The following is a 24,916-nucleotide window of genomic DNA, read 5'->3' on the forward strand; positions in this document are numbered from 1 at the left end:
ATATATGTTGAGATGGGTGTTGTAGATGGAAGTTAAAGTGCAGCGTAAATAACAGCATGGGCCTGTTGGACCAAATGGTCTGTTTTGTACTGTAAAATTATACATAATTATTGTTTCGTTGTGCCAATTGTTGATAAATCAGTGACCTGAACAAGAATTGGAAGAAATTTCAGTAGAGAAGCTGGTGCAATTCATGTATAATTAGTCATCAGGAACAGTTGAGAAAAGCTTCAGCTTATTAAGTTTTAGCATCTGCTTTCATATATTGAGTATTTTTCAAATTGCAAGTAATGTCATCAGGACGAAATTGCCCATTGAGCAGGAAAGATAAATAAGTTAATCAGGAGGTGACTCTCAAATGTACTTTCTACAACGTTTACAATTTGCAAATCCAAAATATTTAAATTTGTTGCACATTATGCAAATTAGATGTTTATTAAGCTGCCAATATTAGTCTACAGATATGAACCATATTCAAATATGCCAGGCTGTGAGAAAAAGCTACTTAGCATCTCAGTTCCCTTTCACAGGCTGTTATATAGTGCTGTCTAGTTGTCCCTTGTGCATTTTTACACTCAGCTTGTGAACTGCTATGATTTTGTGACTTCCAAATGTACTTGACAGATTGCACTATGTGAAATTTCGTGCTTTTCTCACAAACTGGAAAGAATTATATCAACTTTATAATCTTGCACATCTTTCCCTGACCGCCTCAACAGCCTCCCAAATGCAACTGCTCCACCTCCACGTTACTTTATACCCATTTCTCATGAAACAAGAAAATAATCTGAGAACCTCATGATCTGTGAGGCTGTTAAAATTGAGCTCAGCGTGCAAATTGGGCTTTAGTTTTCAGTTGCGACAAAGAACCAAACATAGAAGATGAGGACTCTGATTCATGATATAAGCACTGTATAACTTTTGTTCTGTTTTCTTGAGACTGTTTATTCACCCTTCCTCCCCACACCCAAAATGTCTGTAGAAATTTACATAATGATGTTTACTTTGTGCTTAACTGTTTAAAGCTATTCAGATTTTATATATTTGTGGAACAATGTTGATTCCACTTCAAAATAGTTCATTGTGAAGTGCTTTGGCTTGTCTGCGAACATTAAGAACACTATATAAATGCAACCTTTTCTTTTCATAAAGCAATTTGGCTTGTATTTGTCTTGGGGCCTGGTCTTGTTTTGTACAGCTAAATATTTCACAAAACTTTACTTTGGAAAAAAATTTACATTGCAGCAATACGTTCTGCCTAAATTGATCAGCTTATACAGTGTTAAATAATTATAAAGCTTACTATTAATATTTATCATAACCACCTTGCAGAAAGCAGAGAGGCGCTTCATTAAATATAATAATGACAATGAAATAACTGCATGTTTTTCATCTCTCGGTCAATTTTGCCTACATGAGAAGAGGTATTCAGAATTGTCCAGATCTGTCTGATGTTGCTGAAGGTTTAATGGCATACTGACGTTTTTTATTTCCTGGAAGCGTTCAACTTCCCTTTGGAGATTTTATTCTTTTTATTAGATTTCATTCTTTCACTTTGTGGAAGTGACTTTGTTAGTACCAGTTTTGGGTATAATTTCAAATGACAGCATGCATATGTGTTTTTGTTAACTGGAGGAGTAAAAATAGAAAATCTAATAGGTAAATCTGTACCAGTGGTAAATCTGCTTCACTCGTCATTTACACTGAACTTATGGTATCGACAAAGGCATACATCAGTGAGAAATGTTTCTGTAGGCACCTGCCTCAGGGTTTCTGCTATATTGGTTTCCAGCCAGACTTTCATTTCCTGCATAGCGCTGTTGGCCATTGGAATGTACAGGATATTGCAGCCCTCAGTGTATAAGACTATAGATATTTCTCAGAGTACCATAGGAGACATTGATCACCTTAGTCAGCAGTGAATAGGTGTAGAAATCTGATGACTGACCTTGTTACATGAAATGGAAACTAATTTATCACTTTCTCATAGACAAACAGCAGCAACATGAGAAGGCTATGTTAGGACTTTCCAATCCAAAATGCCATGGATTGTATCCATCTGTCTGTACCATTGTCAGAAATCATAAGTTCTACTGCTCCATCAACAATTCATCTATGATTAACAACACAAAATGATGCTTGTCAATTTCCAGTTCAATGGCAGAACCACAATGCTATATCTGAAGGCAAATTATGATACCTCCATTATTTGCCTTAGATTATTTGCTAGGTAACTAAGGCTTTGACGTATAACTGCTCGAATAGCTATGGACACAAATACAAGGAGGGTTCCTGAAGCTTTGTAGGTTATTGAACCAGAGCCCAGGAGAGGGGGCTGCTGGCAGTGCCAAACACAGGCCCATGATCTGCGCACAGTGTTTCAAACAGTTACTTGTCCCGGCATAGCTGCAAACCTGAAATTGCAGCTTGGGAAAAAAGTACCTGTCAGGATGGAAGTTCCAATATGTTTTAAACTGATCTGTCACTATCAGATCAATTTCACAAGTTCCTGCTGCTTCCAACTTTTGGGCAAATTGGTGATTCCATTTTTTTTAAAAACCCAGCATGAAATCACAAGTCTGCCCCAAAATGAAAAGCAGCAGCAGCAGCAAAAGAGCATGTTCTTCTGTGAAAAATGATCAGTTAACGTCCTGTAATTTTTAAACCAGTTGTGTGGGAGGAGGGGGCTGTTGTAAAGGAAGGTTGGAGGGGAGGTGTGGGGAGAGGAGTGCAATTGGAGGAGGGAGGTGGGGGAAGTTTGGACAGGGATGTAGAAGAAGGTTGGAGGAAGGAACAATGGGGTGGGTTGGAGGTGGATGGGGAAGGTTGGGGGTGGCGGAGACAGATGGGGGTGGGTTGGAGGGGCGGAAACAGACTTGTGGGGTTTGAGGGAGTGGGGACACATTGGAGGAGAGGAGGTTGGATGGGGTGGGTTGGACAAGGGGGAATGGGATGAAGGTTGCAGGGGGAATGGAGGGAAAGTTGGAGGGGTTTGGGGTAAAGTTGGAGGGGGCAAGATTGGGGGTTGGAGGGGACAGGGACAGGTTGGAGGGGAGAAGGTTGGATGGAAGTAGGTTGGACATGAGAGGGTTGGAGGGGAGTTGGGGTGGTGGGGGGAAGCTTGGAAGGGAAGGTTGGAGGTGTGGGAGGGATGATTGGGGGAATAGGGTTAAATTTGACTACAAATTTGACTTGTTTCTGTAAATGTAAGTTTTGTTTTGTAGCCACTTTCCTAACATCGGTTGACCTGTGATTAATTATTCTGAGGGAATCTGCTTTGGGCCTCCAATTTCACCATTGCTGCGGTCACTCTGTCTACTGCATATGGGTGTAATGAAAGAAAGACAAAACATACATTTATCCTTGTTGTTTAAATTTCACGATGTCCCAAATCGCTTTAATGACTTTTGAGTTGTAGTCACTGGTATAATGTTGACAATGTTATCAAATGACAGAGCAGGCTTGAGGGGCTGAATGACCTACTCCTGTTCCTAACATGTATGTTGATATGACTTTCTGGATGAATGGGATGAGCTGGGCTTGATGACCTTTGTCATCCATAATTACCTTGTGAACATTTAATTTCTGTGAGCAGGCTTTGTGGGGTGAGTTTACCAGGGTAGGGTGCATAATAGCCTCAAAGTGACTCAGTAATTCTATTTTACAGTGCATATGATTCTCTGGAATCTTTTCCATTGACTTCAATCTTGTCATAAAACCATAGAAATCCTACAGTGCAGAAGAAGGCCATTTGGCCCGTTGAGTCTACACCAACTATCCAAAAGAGCATCTTACCCAGGCCCACCTGCCATTTACTATGGCTAATCCACCAAACGAGCTACCTTTAGGCATTAAGGGGAAATTTAGCATGGCCAATCTATCTAACCTGCACGTTTTTGAACTGTGGGAGGAAACTGGAACATCCATAGGAAGCTCATGGAGAACGTGCAAACTCCACAGTCGCCTAAGGCTGCAATTGAACTTGGGTCCCTGGTGCTGTGAAGCCTTTTGTGTAGCTACCTATAATCCCACTCTCTCGATGTTTTTTTATGAATTTTTGAGACATTGGAATATGATGATAAAATTGTGTTGTATTGAACATATATTGTAATGTGAAGCAGCAATCAACAGATTCATCAGATTTACCCATCACATAACTGATGCACAATTGTGAACCATTTGGTCTTTGTTCTCTCTCTCACGCACACCCATACAAGAAGCATCAAGGCCCATGGTTTCTCTCCCTGGTCCTGCACAGAACACAATGTAGATAACCTTAAGCACATTGTAGAATGCATGGTACATACCCTCGAGCAGTACTTATTGTTAAATCCATTCGTGGGACATGGGCATCGCTGGCTGGCCAGCATTTGTGGCTCACCTCTAGTTGCACTTGAACGCATTTGAGAGTTAACCACATTGCTGTGGTTCTGGAGTCACATGTAGGCCAGACCGGGTGAGGATGGCAGGTTTCCTTCCTAAAGGACATTAGTGAATCAGATGCGTTTTTATCATCAGTAGACTCTTAATTGCAGATTTTTTTTATTGAAATGAAATTCTATCATCTGCCATTGTGGGATTCGAACCCAGATCCACAGAACATTAGCTGAATTTCTGGATTAATAGTCCAACGATAATACCACTGGGCCGTTGCCTCCCCAGATACACAGTTCCAGTACAGGCCAACAAATTTCTTCCAACTTATCGTCATTTGCTGCATGCCATAAAACTGCAATGGGACAAGTATGGAGCAGTTAAAAGGGGAGAAGGCTGCTCTGCTCTGCCATGTTTTCGCCAATTCTTCTGTCGTGGAAATATTAGAAAATACTATTCCACTTGGTGCTGTAGCATGGCTTCTTGCCCTTTGTGGTTAATGAATGACTTTGTTTTCAGAAATCTACTACATATATGTAACTCTCCTCTAAGATGTGGATGTAGCATGACAATTGCATATGAAGAATACCATTCATTTGTTCATCCACCCAGAGATCCGAATGAACTTCCTGTTGTTTCTTAAATGATTCCAGACTTCTTGTCTCCACTACTCTATCTAGTAGTCTATCCTGCATATTGACCGCTGTACCATAAAGACATTCAAGAAGACTGTTCTGATATTAATTTTTGGTTGACTTTTACTTTTTGAAACTGCATCCCTGAATAGTTCTGCTGTAGTTCAGCATAGATTAAGCTCTCATTTCTGCTCCTCTGTAAGGCTGTGTAGACAATTCTGGGTGATGTGTTCATATATTACGCAATGGTGAAAGCCTGCAAGTGATTAGTATATATTAGCCTAAAAAGAAAACTGTTATTACTGATGTACAACTACAAGGTACCTTACACCTTAAGGTCCTACAATGTGCTATTTCTATCATAGAACAGCACAATACTTGAAGCTTATTAAATCATGGATTATATAATTGTGCAGAAATGCCAAGATTTCACATTCAGTTTTGCAACTATTTTGTAATTTGTGAACCACTGAAGGTTTGCTTTTGCTGTTCATGATATCATGTGCCAAGGCACTTCCTGCAGACTAGGCAAAGCAGCCAGCATAATGACGAACCCCATGCACCCTGGGCATTTTTCTTCCACCTTCTTCCATCGGGAAAAAGATCCTAAAGTCTGAGGTCACGTACCAACTGACTCAAGAACAGCTTCTTCCCTGCTGCTGTCAGACTCTTGAATGGACTTACCTCGCATTAAGTTGATCTTTCTCTACACCCTAGCTATGACTGTAACACTACATTCTGCACTCTCTCCTTTCCTTTCTATGAATGGGATGCTTTGTCGTATAACGCACAAGAAGCAACACTTTTCACTGTATGTTAATACATGTGACAATAATAAATCAAATCATATTGAATTACAGGATTGCTTTATAACATAATATCAGCAATTATTTCTTTCTGGTGCTTGTCAGAATGAGTGACAATCTATCTAACACAATTGCCATTCTAAGATGTACAGTATTGGCGTATATCACTAACCGTATGGAAAGCAGCTAGTATGATGACATAAGTCTGAAAGAGTTAGAAATACATGTAATCAAGGAGCTAGAATAAACCTTGGTCACAAAGCAAAGTTGTCATTATTTGATGCTGTTTCATGTAAAATTTGATCTAATATTTCTGAAATACTACATCCTTTGTGTAATTGTAGAGATTACCTGTCAGAATTCAACTCAGCTAAATTACCTGCAGGATAATTCATAAGAAAGCCATGATTATTTTCATTAGCTCAGCTTTTTAGACAACATCATCTCCCCAGTAACTTTTATTAGAGCAGATATTCAGAGGAAGAAAACATTGGGTGAGATTTTCCAGCCTCCCAGCCACGTGTTTCCCAACGGTGGAAGGCATATGCTGTTCAATAGCAGCGGTATTCTCTGGTTCCACCACTGTCAATGGGATTTCCCATTGATGTCACCTCACACCTCCACCAAACCCACAGGCAGGGATGTGCTGCTGACATGACCAGAGAATCCTGTTGGCGTGAAAAGCTGGAGAACTCCAGCCATTGTGTGGAAACATTTAACAAGATATGTTTAAACACAACCATCTTTCAGTTTGGTTGTTAATTTTTCTTTTTGCATAGAAGCTAAATTTCCTTTAAAAAATGTTATGAAGATGCAATGAGTAGGACAGTAACAAAATCTGGATTTGTTTAATTGTATAATCATCAGATTATGAAGTTGATGAAAAGATCTTATTGCTTCATTAGTGTTCACATTCTCTCTTCCACCTTCTCCCGTCAGGAAAAAGATACAAAAGTCTGAAGTCACGTACCAACCAACTCAAGAACAGTTTCTTCCCTGCTGCTGTCAGACTTTTGAAAGGACTTACCTTGCATTAAGTTGACCTTTCTCTACACCCTAGCTATGACCTTAACACTACATTCTGCACACTCTCCTCTCTCTATGAATGGAATGCTTTGTCTGTATAGCATGCAAGAAACAGTACTTTTCAATGTATGATAATACATGTGACAAAAGGATGTATTGGGTCAGCTCTCCCCAAAAGCTTGGTCAAAAATGTAAGTTTCAAGAATGCCTTAAAGGGAGGTAGAGAATGGATGATGTTGCAAAGCGAGAGCATGAAGATGTTTTCCCAAGCTTCAGGTAAAGAAAGTGAAAAGTACAGGGATCCACCAGCTAAGTCCAACTTGCAGGTCAATGGGAGTAGTTTCTCCACCCCAAGAAGGTTATCCCTGCTTCCAGCTTCAGAGTTTCTGGCTTTCAATTGCAACTGGTTGGCTTTGTCCTCCCCAAGTCATATGGCCCTCTCTGACCATGGTATTCTCCCCTCACCATTGCTGTTCTCACTCTCAATCTTCTGTGACCAGAACCTCATTGTTTCCCTTTCTGCTCCTCAGCTGTGTGTTTATGCCGCAGTCTTTCCCACATCATGAAGCTTGCTATAAATATTAGTAGAGATTTCATGAAGCCAGTTCTTTTATGTTTCCCATCCGGAACTGCCTTGCTCTCCCCCAACTCTGAATGCTTTTCCCAATAAAAGCCAGGATTTTATTCTATAGCGACCCCCCCCCCCCCCGCCCCACACACACACATATCTTAAGAACAAAGATGCATGGCATGCCAATTGTACAGAGATTAATGTAGACTTGTAGCTCATGAAATGCATTTCTAATGATCTTGAGATCAGCTGTACATGAATTATAATTCATTCACTTGGATATTGCCTCCTTCAATTAATATTAAATCCTTCAAGGCTTTTCCACTCTTTAAAAAAAATGATGAATATGGCAGCGTGAATTATTTTATGATATTACTAAGATGTCTGTGTTCTGTAGGTGGAGCAATCTAATCATGTATTCCTGTCAGATTCTATGTCTAAGTGTAATACTATTCGTGGTTGAATCTTTGGACAATTTATTCAACTGCCTCTGCAATTAATCAAATGGTTTATGATAGTTCTTGGATATCATATATATACTGTATATATAAAAAATTTATATATGAGTACCGAACTTGAGTATTCTTGAAAAAAAACATACTGTCTAAGGTTTTTATTTTGAACTCATCAGGGCAAATGTGTGAGAATCCCAAATCCCAAAGGGAACAACAATTCATACTGCATAAGCAGAGGTTGTTGGTCGGTTTGCAAATGGACTTTGACAAGTGTAGCTGTGGCTAATGTACCAGAGTACAGTTAACTGCGAAACTTTTATTTAAATTCAAATCATGCTGGTTGGCTCTGGTTCATCAAAGCACTACCATGGAGAGTCATAGAATCCCTACACAATAGAATGAGGCCATTTGACTCAGTGAGCCTGCACTGACAACAACCCCACCAGGCCTGATCCCCGTAACCCCATTTATATACCTTGCTCATCCCCCTAACTAAGGCGCAATTTAGAATGGCCAGTCCACCTAACCTGCACATCTTCAGACTGTGGGAAGAAACCAGATATGAGAGAACGTGCAAATTCCACACACGATCGCCTGAGGCTGGAATTAAACCTTGGTCCCAGGCGCTGAGAGGAAGCAGTGCTAACCACTTGCCACCATGACATCCCAAACATAATGAATGAACCAGTAAATGACTAACCCCCATGTTTAGCTGAATAAGATGTCATGTGTGGCTTTGCTCTTTGTGTTTGCAAAGGACAGGGTTCTTGTGTGAATAAATGTAACTTATAATCCAAAATTGGTTATTGGTATAATTCTTAGTATAATCAGGATTGTTTAGTAAGTGTTGTCCAATAACAATCATATTTAATATTGGACAAACATGCGTTGGTTAAGTACTTTTTAAGCAGACTTTTGCCTGCTGCGAACAGCCAAAGGGACGTGCTGTTAGATACAATCCATCAGCCATTAGGGTGTATAGCCCACATACCTGGCATCATACTGGCACAAAAATTTGTAACTCATTTTCGTAGAAGACAGAACATCTTTTTTGCTTTGTGGCAGTGGTCAGTTGGTAGAAAATACCACTCGTGTTGCGACTGCATAACATACTGTGAAACAGCTAGCTTCATCTGCATCATCTTAACCTGCCTGGGAAATCTGAGTAATATTGGGGATCTTTCAGAACCAAAGGTGGTGGCTTTAGCCCATACACAAATTTGAGCAATATAAAGGGAGCAAAGACCTGGTCAAGATAGTCATTATCCTGCAGGGATAGCTTTGATAAGCCCTAAATTTGCATCAAGCTTGTACAGTGAGCACATTTACAAAGACCTTTTTTATAAAGTTGCCAATAAGACCAATTTTATAGTGTGTGGAACTGTCGAAATCCTAACACATATGGTGAAGGTGGGCTTGCGGTAGACAGTGGTCGAGAACCCACTGGCAAATTTCTTAACTAGCACTCAAGAAAAGGAAACTCATTTTACTGCTCCATTTCAAAGGTAAATGGAATCCATTAATGTATGCAAGGATATTCTTTGATTTGTTTTTTTATTGTTACATGTATTAATACGCAGTGAAAAGTATTGTCTCTTGCATGCTATACAGACAAAGCATACCGTTGATAGAGAACGAAATGAGAGGGTGCAGAATGTAGTGATACAGTCATAGCTAGGCAGCTGTGGATTCAAATATACTAAATGTAGCATCAATATATCAGAAATATGCAAAGGATAGGAGGTATGGGTCATTCCATTGAAGACAGATTCCTCGTGGAAAGCAACAAAAACGTTGATGAGAGCTGGGCCTAGAGGGGATCCCATAGCAATACCATCTATTTGGGCATGCAAGGTTCATTGTAACTGAGCTCAGCTGTGAGAGTTGCAGAGTGCATGTCTTCAGTGAATACAGATTCATTGCAGCAGATCTAGATCATCGTACAACAGTGATGTGGTTCTACTGTCTATGGCTTCCCTGAACTGCACATCGCAGAATAGGCTTGCAATGTTGAATGGGAACATGGACATGGCGTTGCTTTCAATATGTGTTTGCAAAGGTGAAGGAACCCTTTACCGTGTATGTAGAAAACTTGCTTATAACTGGTTGTAGCAGCTTGCTCAACGTTTTGGCCAATTCTGCTGCGCAGAACTGGTCATAAATAAGATGGGGATAAGAGTAACAAACTGTGTCTTGGGCAGCCCATACATATGTGTACTCAGGATTTATCCTCACAGACCAAAATTAAGCCATGCACAAGAACAGCTTTCACGGAGTATGTGGCCAGAGCAATTTACTATGTGTTTGATGGCATCATTAATTGCTAAACTGCTTCTTAAGTAAATGTACAGTGCGGGCATGTCTCAAGTAGGTATTGTTAATGGTGTAGTTATTTATAGAGGCAATAAAGTAGCACAATTCAAAAACTGAAAGAGATTTGTGTGTTTCCAACCAAGTGCACAGCATAAATAGCACCCCTACAAACAAAATGTTCAGTTTCATCAGGCATAAGCACCTCAAATGGATAGTTGGATTGTCTCTTACTATAGCAGCATCAGTGTGTTTAGAAATGAACACTGGCACAACCTGCGGCCTAAAACACACAGAAAAATTTGGTAGACATCTTACCCGTTGTTAACTTACCTGTGAATCAGAATGTTCTGTTGATATCCTGAATTTGGTCTTTATTGTATCTCTGTCACAGGTATGCAGATAGTTGCTTGCTAGTATAGAACTTGAGCTTTGTTGCCAACCAATTGACACGCACTTCTCATTCGGTTATTAATCAATCCGTTTTGAGATTTGGTGTGTGTAAAGTTGAGAAGCTTTGACAGCACATCTCATTTCTCAAGCCACAAGATTTCACTTTTTTAAAGAAAACACAAATCTTATTGAATCGAACAAATTAACCAAAACAGGCACTATTAACTGAATATTGTTTATAACTAGCATATGTTATCTGCTCAGGTTCACTTCTTAGTTCCCCCATAAATTCTCTTAAGAACATAAGAAATAGGAGCAGGAGTAGGCCATCCAGCCCTTCGAGCCTGCCCCGCCATTCAATAAGATCATGGCTGATCTGTCGTGGCTCAGTTCCATCTTCCCGCCCTCTCCCCATAACCCTTAATCCCCTCTCTTATCAAAAACCCATCAACCCGTGTCTTAAAAATATTTAGCGAGGCAGCCTCCACCACTTCAACGGGCAGAGAATTCCAGAGATTCACCACCCTTTGAGTGAAGAAGTTCCTCCTCAACTCCGTTCTAAACCGCCCCCCCCCCCCCCTTTATCTTGAGGCTGTGCCCCCTAGTCCTACTGTCTTTTTTGAGCGGGAAGAGTCTCTCCACCTCTATCCTATCCATCCCATTCATCATCTTATACGTCTCAATGAGATCTCCCCTCATTCTTCTAAACTCTAACGAGTACAAGCCTAGTTTATTCAGCCTCTCCTCATAGCTCAACCCCCTCAACTCCGGTATCAGCCTAGTAAACCTCCTCTGCACTCCCTCCAAGGCCAAAATATCTTTGCGCAGGTGCGGCGCCCAAAACTGCACACAGTACTCCAGCTGCGGCCTCACCAATGCCCTATACAGCTGCAGCAAGACCTCCCTACTTTTATATTCAATCCCCCTCGCTATGAAGGCCAGCATCCCATTCGCCTTCCTGACCACCTGCTGCACCTGCAAGCTGGGTTTTTGCGACTCATGCACAAGGACCCCGAGGTCCCTCTGCACCGTCGCCTGCTGCAGTTTTTCGCCACGTAAGTAATAGTCCTTCCTACCATTATTCCTACCAAAGTGGACCACCTCACACTTGCCAACATTAAATTCCATTTGCCATTTCCTGGCCCATTCGCCCAGCCTATCTAGATCTAGATAAAAGTGTATCGATCTTAAAGCTGTTTACCTCTGTTGGAATCACCCTTAAATATGCTGCAGTCCTCTGGAGAATTCTCCTTAGCTTCAACTATTCTCAGAAATAAAATTTTAATTTCCCACCCTCTGACTGTTGGAACTGAGCCTGGGACCAGGTATTTTCCAAAGTTAGAAGCTCGGTGTAATTTGTGTTCTAAAACAAATTATTCTCTTAGAGCAAAACCCTGTAGAAAATGATGGTGCCTAATAGTAACTTGCAACTTTCTGCTGAATGGTAATAATGAAATTTAAATTTGGTCTACTGAGTCAATGGAAATAATAGAAGTTTTCAATGCTACAGTGCATCTCAAATGCTTCAGGCTCTGACAATCAATCTTTTTCCAGTGCGACCAATGCTGCGTGTCAGCGGTAGTGAAGTGAACATCGACAGATCTGAATACTGTTGCTCTGCACTGCTGAGCAGCACCAAAGCTTTCAAACCTTTTAATGTGGTCTTTCTCCCCAGGGGGCTAACATAATGGAAGAGCAGGACTTACGAGAGCTTGGAATTCATGAAGCAGGACATAGGCGAAAAATCCTTCAAGCTGCACGATCCTTTCCAAAGGTAAGACTTCTGCTTAACATTTTGTATGCTAGTAGGTCAAAAATAGATTGGCATTCAACATAAATTTAGAATTTAGTAATTTACAGCATACAACAAAAATTTAATTTACTAACTTGTTTGGTGTAATTATTATTGAATGGATTGGCTTATTCAAGACAGTTCCAAATAAGTAATGAAGAAGCATACATCAGTTTATTGTAGCCAGTGTGAAGTTTTCAAAATGCCAAAGCAAAATGGATTCAGCTGCTTAAGCTAATTAGAAGAGAGTCTGATTTACAAGTTTTTTTTGAATAGATGAGTGTACCCTGTGTCAAACAAATGGAAGTGCTTAAGCAAATTTTCCCATACCAAGAATTGCTAGGATGCGAAATGTAAAGTTATTTATTAGTCACAAGTAAAGCTTACATTAACACTGCAATGAAGTTACTGTGAAATTCCCCTAGTCACCACACTCTGGCGCCTGTTCAGGTCAATGTACCTAACCAGCACGTCTTTTCAATTGTGGGAGGAAACTGGAGCACCTGGAGAAAACCCATGCAGACATGGGGAGAACATGCAAACTTCACACAGACAGTGACCCAAGATGGGAGTCAAACCTGGGTTCCTGGTGCTGTGAAGCAGCAGTGCTAACCACTGTGCCATCCCCATGTATCCCCACAGTGGTCATCGGAACAAAGTTAATCACAACATTTAATCGGGAATTAGACAAACAAAGGGATTCAGGGAATAAATAAATAATATGATTAGTACGGACCGTTGCAGAAGTTGAGATGGAATAGGCTGAAGACCTAGACTGACTTATGAAAATGGCTAATCTACTCAGAAAATTAAGCGGGTTTAAGAACAATTCTCAGTGATTGGAGGGAGAATGGTTATTTTTGGAAGGACTAACAACATTTGTGCTGTAATGAATTGAAAAAATTAGCAGACAGCTCACTTTCTTATGAAAATTACCAACATAAACCAGAATCCAGTGAAAGCAAAAACAGCCATGATATTGGTCATTCAGTGCGGTAGTTGTCTATGTGGACTTTAACAAGGCCTTCGACAAGGTACTACATGGTAGACTGGTCAGTAAGCTTGGATCACAGGGTGAACTAGCCAATTGGATACAAAATTGGCTTACTGGTAGGAGACAGAGGTGCTGGGTCCACTGTTTGTCAATTATATAAACAATGAGAATATAGTAAGTTTGCAGATGACACCAAATTTGGTGGTTGGACAGTGAAGAAGGTTACCTAAGACTATAATGTGATTTTGATCAACTGGGCCAGTAGGCTGAGGTATGGCGGATGAAGTTCATTTCAGATAAATGAAAGGTGTTGCAGTAAGACAAACCAGGGCAGGACTGACACAGTTAATGGTAGTATCCTGGGGAGTGTTGTCGAACAGAGAGACTTAGAAGTACAAGTATAGTTCCTTTAAAGTGGCATCACGGGTAGACAGGGTGGTGAAGAAGGCATTTGGCATGCTTGCATTCATCCATCAGAGCATTGAGTAAAGGAGTGGGAAGTTATGTTATAACTGTACAAGACATTGGTACAGTCACATTTGGAGTACTGCATACAATTCTGATCACCCTTTTATATGCAGGGTGTTTTTAACCTGGGAAGGGTATTATCAAACTGAAAAGGATGCAAAAAAGGTGTACAAGGATGCTATTGGGACTAGAAAGTCTGGATTATAAGGAGAGGCTAGATAGGCTAGGCGGGGACCTTTTTCCCTGGAGCATAGGAGGATGAGGGATGATCTTATAGAGATTTATAAAATCATGAGGGGCATAGATAAGATGAATAGCCAAGGTCTTTTCCCCGGGGTAGAGGAGTCCAAAACTAGAGGACATAGATTTAAGATGGGGGGGGGAAGATTTAAGAGAGACCTGAGGGGCAGCTTTTTCACACGCAGGGTGGTGCGTGTATGGAATGAGCTGCCAGAAGAGGTGGTGGGATAAGTACAATTATAACATTTAAAATACATTTGCCCGGGTACATGGGTGGGAAAGATTTAGAGGGATATGGGCCAAACACAGACAAATGGGACTGGTTCAGTTTAGGAAACCTGATCAGTGTGAATGAGTTGGATTGAAAGGTTTGTTTTCATGCTGTATGTCTCTGTAATTCACCGGAGTATTTTGTAATGACAGAAGCAAGTACTTATGCTAACATATCAAGCTAAGGCTTATAAATTATCTGCAACTCTTGTAGGTTCCTTTGGATTCAGTTACATAAGGTGAATTTTGTGGGGCCAAAGGGGATGCCTCCCACTAGTTGCAGAACCAGAGGGGTATCCTGTCAGTTACTTGGGGGAGGCCCATCAAAGTCAAGTGCTTGCAGGTAATTAAGTGACCGATGTCAGGCCACCTGACATCCCTGGTGCTACACATCCAGCAGTTAATCAGAGGGCAGCTGTATGACTGACGGATGGCTCCTGGGTGAGAAGGACTATCCTTTGAAGAGGTAGCTGATAACTTCACTCTATCGTGCAAGAACTGAGGATAAGGAGAGATACAATAGGAGTGATGCTTTCACAAGAATGGTGGTGGAGAGGACCATTGGGCTGCTGTAAATGTGCTTCAGATGCCTGGACCGACCCAGGGGAGCATTGCAGTATTCTTCAGGGTGCCTGCTTCATAGTTGTTGCATGCTACGTCCTGCACACTTTGGCTCTGGCTAGGGAGGAACCCAGTGGAGACTGAGGAAAGTGAGGCAGCTTCACAGACCAAGGAGGATAATTCTAGTGATGGGTCAGAGTAAGAGCCTGGTGGTGCGCAGGGTGAGGATATTGAGTTAAGCGACTGGAACATTCACTAGGGTAAGGACAGCAGGGATGTTTTGATTCCACGGAACTACTGCTTGACATCCAAGATATCAATGCTTGCTTGAGCTAATGGTGCTGTATCCTTCACTAACAATCATTCAGTGCGAATCCAGAACGGCAGCGCCACGTAATGCCATACAGCTATAATTCTGTGCAGCAACTGGCGCCAATTCAAAGCATTCAACCAACTCAGCCCATTAAAGAAAATGTTACTTCATGTGAACAGAAAAAATATGTATAAATTTGTCATCCCAAATACAAAACTTCAAAATAATGAATGCAGATAATGATACCTGTGCCATTGTCCTTGCTGTGATTAAGGTGCCTTCAGCTTACACCTGTGGATGCTGTGTCTTAGTGCACCCCCTGGCTGGAGCTGGAGTTGGGGGCAGCCCGCTGACTTTGCTGCCAGGGGTCTGTGATGACTTTGACGGTCATCTCCAGGCCACTGGAGCCCCTGAGCTGGCTCTGTTTGGGAGGGAGCATCCAGCCCCATGGCTGGACAACCCTCAGATATCACAACATCGTCAGTTGCAATGACCACTCGCAAAGGGGCTGAGGTCCCTGAGAGGAGTACAGAGACAATGGCCAGCGTGCAGCACATTTGCACTTCCCTGATGAACAGAAACCTAGCAGAGACACTAAATACCCCAGCTGTCTGTCTTCTGGCAGTGACCTCCTGAGCTCTCAATAGAAGGAAAGTGATGCGGTTTGAGCTGGAGTGCTATTGACCAACTTGTTCCTCCTGTCTTGGTGAAATGGGGATCTGGGATGAAGGTAAGAATACAGGTCCAAGACATGTATACCGCAGGTATAGGAAATATCATGGGCTCCTCTCATCAGAAAGTGAGCTGTCACAGTCAGAGCATCCATTGAAACTCCAATGCAGCTGTCACCATGCAGCGTATCTCCATTGTCTCATCAAGCCAGCCAGCATGTTTAGTGACAAGGATGTTGAATTTCCTGGTATTGTGCCTCCCTTCCGCAGATGTACAATCTGCAGGAGGCATAGGTGACCCCATGAATCAGCCAGGAAGATCTGCATCACACTGTCTCTCGGAACCAGCACCAGCTCAGATACTGACGCTGGTGTGTTGGATTGCAGGACTGAGCACAACTCCTAGAACCTCTGGAGCTGCCTCTTCAGGAGAGTTACCACCCTCTTAATGAAGGGTCAGCTCAGTGCTCATGTTCCACATGGACACCTCTATGATGGAAACCATGGCACGTAGACCCTTGTGGATCTCCGCCAGATCTCCTCTGTGTATGCTGCTGAATATACAGCATCTGCCACTTGATGGACATCTCCAGAGGCTCATCACCTGCCTTGGACTCAGCATGGTCATGGACTCCAGCAGTGCTCCCACTATCAGTGGGCCTGGAACTTCTCTGCCTTTGTCATCTCCTCAAGCGAGTGTGATATGACCTCAACACTGTGCACTACCTGGGGAAATGACAAATAGCGTGATTAAGTGAGCTGGTGCCTGATTCCGAGAGACAGTGTGAATCAGGAGCAATGTCTTCCTGGCTGCTTCATGGGGTTTATCGGGGTCACCTGTGCCTCCTGCAGATTGTACATCTGCAGAAAGAAGGCACAATACCAGGAAATTCAACATCCTTGTCACTAAACATGCTGGCTGGCTTGATGAGACAATGGAGATACGCTGCTTGGTGCCAGCTGCGTTGGAACAAAGAACAGAAACAGCCTGGGAAACAGGCCCTTTGGCCCAACGAGCCCGTGCTGCCATTTTAACATTACCAGTCCCCCCTCCGCCCGTGACCCTTATCTATGGTTATGGCATTCCACATTGAGGGAAACTAATTTAGAGACAATTTATTACCTCCAATCAGCCTAATAGCACATCTTTGGGGTGTGGGAGGAAACCGGAGCACCCAGAGAAAACCCACGCAAGCACGGGGAGAATGCGCAAACTCCCACAGACACTGGCCCAAATCCATGTGTCTGCATGGCAAACAGTGATAGTCACTGAGCTGTCGTGTTGCCCAACATCTGGTCCAGTTTAAGCGCACACTAACGACATGAAGCACTTGGCTACTCTCGAACATCCAAGAGCAGCCCTAGTGCTGTGTATGCCCCTCGTTGGACAACAAGGCGGATCGACTTAAAACCTGTGGATTAAAAGAGAAAAACATTAGTATAATTCCTCATCCTTGTACATTACCAGGGACGTCCCAATGCTAATGAACCTTATTTAAAACAGTCTCCTATATCCTCCTATCTCCAACCCACTCATGTGCCTATCTAAGTAACTCTTAAACAAATCCAGCCTGCCTGCCTCCACCACCTTGCTTGGCAGAACATTCCATACCCCCACCACCCTCTGTGTGAAAAACCTCCCTCTAATATCCATGTTATACCTCTCCCCTCTCACCCTAAGCCCGTGGCCCCTCATACTGTGTTTCAATGGACACTGTGACTGTGACAGCTCACTTCCTGATGAGAGGAGCCATGATGTTTCCCATACCTGCAGTGCACACATCTCGGACCTGCATTCTTACCTTCATCCCAGATCCCCATTTTACCAAGACAGGAGGAGCAAGTTGGTCGGTTGCATTCCAGCTCAAACTGCATCACTTCCTTTCTATTGAGGGCCAGCAGATTTGGGATTTCCTCCAATGCTTCATTCACACATTCAGACTCCTGCGTGCACAGGGGAATGGACACCCAACTATATGTCCCCGCACAGGTCCACGCCATTTTGACAAAGGGTCATTTGGACTCGAAACATCAGCACTTCTCTCTCTTTTTAGATGCTGCCAGACCTGCTGAGATTTTCCAGCATTTTCTCTTTTGGTCTTATGCCATCTCTGCACTTAGCATTGCCAAGGACAGAAGATAGTGGCAGAAGATTGTTGAACTTTGTGGCAGATGTGGTGCACACAAGGCTGACCAGGCCGCTTTTGTCAAGTGGGACAGCCTTCTCTTGCTCTTGCTGTGCATCAGAATGTGCCGCCTGTCACTGACCTCCTGCAATAGGACACCCAAGAGCCCAGTAAATGGAGGCACTTTGCCCACTTGCCTTCCCTAACATTCTGGTGCTGAAACCATTACTGTTCACGAAACTCCTTGCAATTATTGAATTAAGCTCCCTCAGTCTCCCACACAGGTACCCTGGCAATCTGTACAAGAACCGCCTGCCAGATCCGCATCGAATCCGGCACCCAATGCATTTCCACCCCTGTTTAGTATTAACCCAACCGGCAGACGGGTTACATGCTGGTTAGGCCTTAACTAGTCATGCAGCATGATGTTATGTTAACTGCGCAATCTCGGGTGCGAGCACGTTTCACATTCACTTCCGCCCACACTGACTTTGGGCACACTCCAAAGGTAAAGTTCAGGCCCATATGATAATTGCCCAACAGGGCATTCTACAAGATGCTGAACACTAAATACCTGTACAGTTCATTGTGCATAATTGATTTAGTTTTAGAAGAAAAAGCCTTGCAAACTTATTCAAATTCTCTGAGGTGGCAACTAAGCTCATGGAGGAGGACAATCTAGTAGATGTAATTTCTGGTACAGAACATACCTTTATATTTTCAAAAGCCTTAAAACTCAGTGAAATGTTTGATTAATTGTCTAGTCAGATTGAGAATTGACTTGACAATAGAACGAATGGTAATAAATGGAAATTACCCTGTCTGTTAAAAGTAACCATTGATATACCACAGATATTTGGTCTAGAAGCTCTGCTATTTACAATACTTGTGAATAATCTGTAACTGATGATTGTAGAAGGTGTGCTACATTTTCAGGCTACCCAAAGCTCTCTGGGCTGGTAAATAGTAGAAAATAAATTGATCATCTTTGATGAAACTTAGATTACTTTGCCTGAGATAGAGCCAGCTGTATTTATTGTGGACAAACACAGAATAATATATGTAGAAACAATAATATTTGTCTAAAAATATTTGGGGATGATGAATAGTTGTATTCTGAAAGCATCTGGCCAGAATGATTTGGTTACTAATTTGAGTACTTGGGTCTCCCTGGATAATATTGGCTTACAATTTGAACAATGTACTTTTTTTAAAAAAGTTTATTTATTAGTGTCACAAGTGGGCTTACATTAACAGTGCAATGAAGTTACTGTGAAAATCCCCTCGTGGCCATACTTCGGCGCCTGTTTGGGTACACTGAGGAAGATTTTAGCATGGCCAATGCGCCAAACCAGCACACCTTTCAGACTATGGGAGGAAACCGGAGCACCTGGAGGAAACTCACGCAGACATAGGGAGAACATGCAGACTCTGCACAGACAGTAACCAAGCTCTGAATCGAACCTGGGTTCCTGGTGCTGTGAGGTAGCAGTGCGAACCACTGTCTTTGGATACCTTTGCCGAAAACCTCTGACCTCGTCCATGCTGAGATTCTCCAATGCCACTGCAGTGAATGGAGTTTTGGCCAAGCATCAAATTCTCTATTTTCACTGACAGCAGGGTGGGTATGGACGAGATTGGAGAATCCCACCCGTTGTAGGTTTAAATAATGAAATGTCCAGATTGTCTGAAGAAATATACAACTAAATCTTGAATACAGAACTGATCACAAGCAAGAAATTCACATTCCTAAGCCTGGTTTCAGATTGTAACGCACCCTCTATCCCCAGAAGATATTGATTTGTTAATAGACCCCAGTGAAAGTTGTTGGTTTGGGCTAAACTAGGACCTTTCAAAGAAGGCTGATCGTTATTGTATCAAGAGATTGAAATTATGGATAAATTAATAAAATGCCGAAAATTCTGAGCAAGAAGGAAACAAAGTTAATGTTTTAGATAGATGATCTTTCATCAGATCTGGGAAAATCACAGCCACTGAATACTACAGTGCAGAAGAGGCCCTTCAGCCCATCAAATCTGCACTGACACATGAAAATGTTGGAGATGTAACAGATTTTAAGCAAGTATAGAAAAAGGGAAAAGGGGGAGGAGAGGAAAGAACAAGAGGGATTGTCTGTGGTTCCAAATTGGAGTATGGTTTCTGTACTGTTCAGAATGTTCATTGTTCCAAACCAATTTGGAGTTTGTCATTTGTAATTTAAATTTATTTTTGTTTGCTGCACTTTATACTTGGCACAATAGAAACTTAATGTATGAGAATAAAAAATGAAGTTCTCAGTTGCCATTTAGTTGCAGTGATTGTGCCCTAATGAATCACTGCATTTCCTCAGATTGTAGGATTCTACTCCTGCTGTGGATCTGCCATATTTTGTACCAAAAACGAACAGAGCAAAATGACGTCATTCAATCATCATTTTTTTCTGGTTCTTTGAAATAGCTCTTGTGCTTGCTGCTACATTCCGCCCTTTGTCCATAATTCTACATGCTCCCAGTTCTTAAATCCAATCTTCTTTAAGATTAATCAGAGAAACAGTTTCTTTCACCTTTACAGTTAGAACATCCCAGACCCTGACGGTGCTGAGTGAAAACGTGTTTCTCATCTCTATTCAAGATATTTTGCAAATTTCTTTGGCTCTGTGATCACTGAAATTGACACACTTGCCAGTGGGAATATATTTTCTCTATGCAATCAAACTCCTCATCATCTTGTAAATCTCTATTAGATCTTCTCTGTTCCAAGGATGACGATCCCAAATCTTTTAACGTCTGCTTGTAACTGCATATAAAGAATGCATTAAAATACGAAAAGAATCAGGGCTGGAAATTCATTCTGGCCTCAACAGTGTCTTGATGATGTCAAGGTGAAGATTGTGCGATGATCTGCATGATTATTACATAGTCATGAGTTGGAAATGCTACAACGTGCTATTTTATCATCACTTTCAGCAGCTTATCTTTGTGTAAAGGTGCTTCTTCAGGCAGAAAGTCCTATTTTATTAGAATTTATTTATTTTTCATTCAGTTTGGGCAACAACTAAAAATTGTGATTATTTTTTAATTTGTGTGATAATGTTGAGTACTAAAATAGTCATGATGTGGAATTTCCAGCATTGGACAGGGTAAGCATGGTAAGAAGTCTCTCAACACCAGGTTAAAGTCCAACAGGTTTATTTGGTAGCACAAACATTCGGAGTGTTGTTCCTCCTTCACCTGAAGAAGGAGCAACACTCCAAAAGCTCGTGCTACCAAATAAACCTGTTGGACTTTAACCTGGTGTTGTGAGACTTCTTATTGTACTAAAATAGTCCTAGTGATAACATCTTAGATAAATAAATCAAAATTAGAAGTCGCTGCATTTATTCTTGATCAGTATTTGTTGCGCCACGTGAGCTTCCAGGCAGTTGTAATGGAGAGAAATCAATGCCGTAGGATTCTGTGCCAAAGGTTTCCCTTAAACGGGGCGATCTAATGGTTTAATTTAAATTTATGATTTCAGTAGAATTAGTGACAGGGCATAGGTTTGTACTCATGGTTTGGCTATGAAGTTAAAGGGATGGACATGGCCTTGGGGTTTCAAGCTAAATTCCAAAATAATTCTATCGTTATCTCATATCAAAGGACACATTCTTAAATTCTGGGTTCTTAATTTAACCACCCAGTGATTCTGTAGGATTATATATAAGGTTTGCAAGAAAAAAAGAAACAAAGGAGAAAAAAAAGCATTGATGAATTGATAAGTTTGTTTTGGTCTTCATTCATTTAGTCTTCATGGTGGCACAGTGGTTACCTGCCTCACAGTGCAATGGACCCAGGTTCGATTCCTGGCTTGGGTCACTGTCTGCGTGGAGTCTGCACATTCTCCCTGTGGGTTTCCTCCCACAGTCCAAAAGATGTGCTAGTTAGGAGCATTGGCCATGCTAAATTCTCCCTCAGTGTACCCGAACAGGCACCGGAGTGTGGTGACTAGGGGATTTTCACAGTAACGTCACTGCAGCGTTAATGTAAGCCTTCTTGTGACACTAATAAATATACTTCAAAAAAGTTATCTGATGCACCTTCCTTATGTTTCTGGGGGAGAAATGCAGCGCTGAAAAGACCTCCATTGGGTTGGGGGGGGGGTGCTGCTGCGTGCGAGGGCAGTACAGAGGAGGCCATTTTTTCCAAAAAAAAGCCTTGTTTAGCATCTGTTAATTGCAATATTATGGGATGAATATGGAGATTTGATTCTTTCACGTGAGAAAGTATGTAAGTTTGATTTTGAAATGTTAACTGAAGACTGCAACCTGTGAAGTAGCATCTTATCTACCCTAGCTGTTACTATGATCCATGAATTGTGAAAAATCTCAACAGTTATAGTTTCACCCTTGTATTAATTGCACCGAATGGATTACAATCCTATAGGATTTGCATGATCTAGGTCTCATTAACCATGGTAATCCCTCATTGTAATACTGTATTCTTCATTTGAAAAGACAAATGTTACGAAATGCCTGGACCTGAAAGCAATAGAAAGATAATGGTAATGAATAACATATTTAATTGGTAAATGTCAAATATTTGCAGTAAGTAATTTTTAATGCTATGTAAGTTATTGGTATTGAAACCAGGTACAATGAAGTAGATTACACTGAATATTTTAAATTTAATTGGAGTTTGATATCCAAAACTGCCTTTAGGTCTTTCCATGGATCATCATTTAGTGACAGTTCTGTGGAGGTTCATGCCTTGGTCGGGGTATAAATAGACAATAAATTCTCAGCAGATTTATGAAAAGAGAAATCTGTGAAATCTTGGGGTCATGTGCAATTCACGTCTTTTTTAAAAACTAGTCTTTTCATTTTGTTTTATGGCTGGCTAGGGAGAGTGCTGGTAATTTTTTTCAGTTTGGGACCCAACTATCTAAAGTTATCAAGCGTTTTCTGTTTTACACCCTTGTAATCATTTCACAAGATCAAAGAAAGAAAGTTAATGTAGAAATGGACCCTTAAAAAGATCATGATATTTTACTTAGTTCACTATTAGTCAAATCCATTGTCTTTTTTGTTTGTTCCTGCTGTATTACTGATATGACGGTCTTGGTGTTTATTGTCCACTTAGTGACGGCTCAAATTTATTCTGGCAAGAAGAGGGTCGCTGAATTTAAGTTTCTAAGATGATATGTCTGACAATAGAACCTTAGAATAAAATTATCTCTGTGTTCCAGTGGTCAGTCAACCTACCTGATAGAATTTGAAGACATAAACCTATCACCAGGAGCTAGCATTCATTTCAATCTGAGGTACAGCAGATTAGGCAATGCATGGGTTATAGAATGCGCTGTGTTAGTCAGCCTTTGGACTGACTAATGAAATTTCAGGATAATCTCCCCAAAATTATAATGCTTTTATCCTTACCATGTGAACCTCCATTACTATAGTTTGATTGGCTGGAACAACTCAATATACTATATTCTGATTATTGATTTTGTGTTGCAGATTAAGCCAATTGCTTTTGATGGAAACAGCAATACTTCAATCGTGGCATGGTTAGAATCACTTGGACTACAGGATTATAGTCAGACGTTTCTGTCCAGTGGGTACAATTCAATGGATTGTGTGAAAAACCTCTGGGAACTGGAAATTGTAAATGTAAGCTAAATGTTTGTCATCTTGTAATCAGTTTTCACAGACCTGATTTCTGTTGAAAAGTCATATACTTACATAATTGTATTGTGTTTGTACTTCACCATGAAGAAATTTTTAGAACTATTTTGGGGTGGTGGGACACTCAGATTCCAGTCAGTTCTCTTCACTGCTTTTGAGCTATGGCTCACCTGCTTCTCAGCTGCTGACAGAATTCAGAAGTGGGAGAAACCTTGGGGATGAATATTGCTATGATTTTCTCTCTCTCTCTCTGTGTCTTGCTCCACTCCTTTCTCTTTTGCTTTTTTCTTTACTGGTACAAATTAGCTATCAATGATTGTTTTGAAATTCCTTCTGTTACCCTCCCCACCTTTCTATATATTTTAAGACATTGTTAAAATCTACCTGTTTGACCACACTTTGGATTAGTTGGCCTAATACCTCTGTGATTTGAGCAAAAATGTGACTGGTAATGCTCCCATGAAATGCTTTGGGATATTTTACTGCATTAAGGATGATATAAAAATGCAAAGTGTATTTCTACTAACTGAGAATGAATCCGTTAGTTTAAATTTTAAATTATGCATAACTGCTTTCAAAGAGAATAGTTTTTACTGAAGTTGCTCTTCGAATGATTGAAACAGTTGTACAAATTGTTGAATATGTAATTGAATTAGAGTTTGGATTATATAGTGCTTTCCTGACCTCTGGATGGCAAATTAAGTACTTTTTGATTTGTGGTCATTGTTGTAATATTAGAAAAATCATCAGTCAGTTTGTTGCATTGTTTTATGTCTTAGACAGGAATCAGATAACGACCAGACATTCTGGATTAGTAACGTAGGTTGAGGGATAAATATCCACCAGGGAATTTTGCTCTTGATTTGTGTCTCCATGGATGTATTCAAGAATACCTCTGCATTTGCTGTTGATGCCAAACTGTTGCTAGATGATATAGAAACAATTGATGAAATTACATTTCTATCTACTGCCCTTGATGATAATGTTTGATCTAACTTAAGGTTTGATCAGTGCTGTGAGAGTTTCTGCACCTAATTCCCTCGTTTGAAAGCTACCTTCAAAGGTCAATTCGATAGAATTTCTACTTTTGTAAAACAGTTGGATGTAAACAAAAATTGGTATAGTTCATTTTGATCCAAGGCTTCCCCTCCCATTGCAATAGCCAACATGCTAAATATTGTCGAAGATACTATTCTAAATGTTCCTGAAGTCAGTCAGAAGTTATGCATAATCCCTCAAAATAAACCAA

The 24,916-nt window shown here is 41.1% G+C and overlaps 1 protein-coding gene across 14 annotated transcripts in view; it reads left to right on the forward strand.

The window, feature by feature from the left end:
* anks1aa (ankyrin repeat and sterile alpha motif domain containing 1Aa) overlaps positions 1–24,916 on the forward strand; it is a 373,296-nt gene that overhangs the window by 285,976 nt on the left and 62,404 nt on the right. For all 14 annotated transcript variants that reach the window (XM_080210246.1, XM_080210245.1, XM_080210251.1 and 11 more), the window contains 2 exons: positions 12,246–12,344; positions 23,500–23,652. In XM_080210246.1, coding sequence (XP_080066372.1) covers positions 12,246–12,344; positions 23,500–23,652 — 252 coding nt within the window. The remainder of the gene's footprint in view (positions 1–12,245; positions 12,345–23,499; positions 23,653–24,916) is intronic.

Source organism: Carcharhinus amblyrhynchos, chromosome 22 (genome assembly GCF_965287045.1).
Source record: "Carcharhinus amblyrhynchos chromosome 22, sCarAmb.v2.hapA, whole genome shotgun sequence".
Classification (NCBI taxonomy): domain Eukaryota; kingdom Metazoa; phylum Chordata; class Chondrichthyes; order Carcharhiniformes; family Carcharhinidae; genus Carcharhinus; species Carcharhinus amblyrhynchos.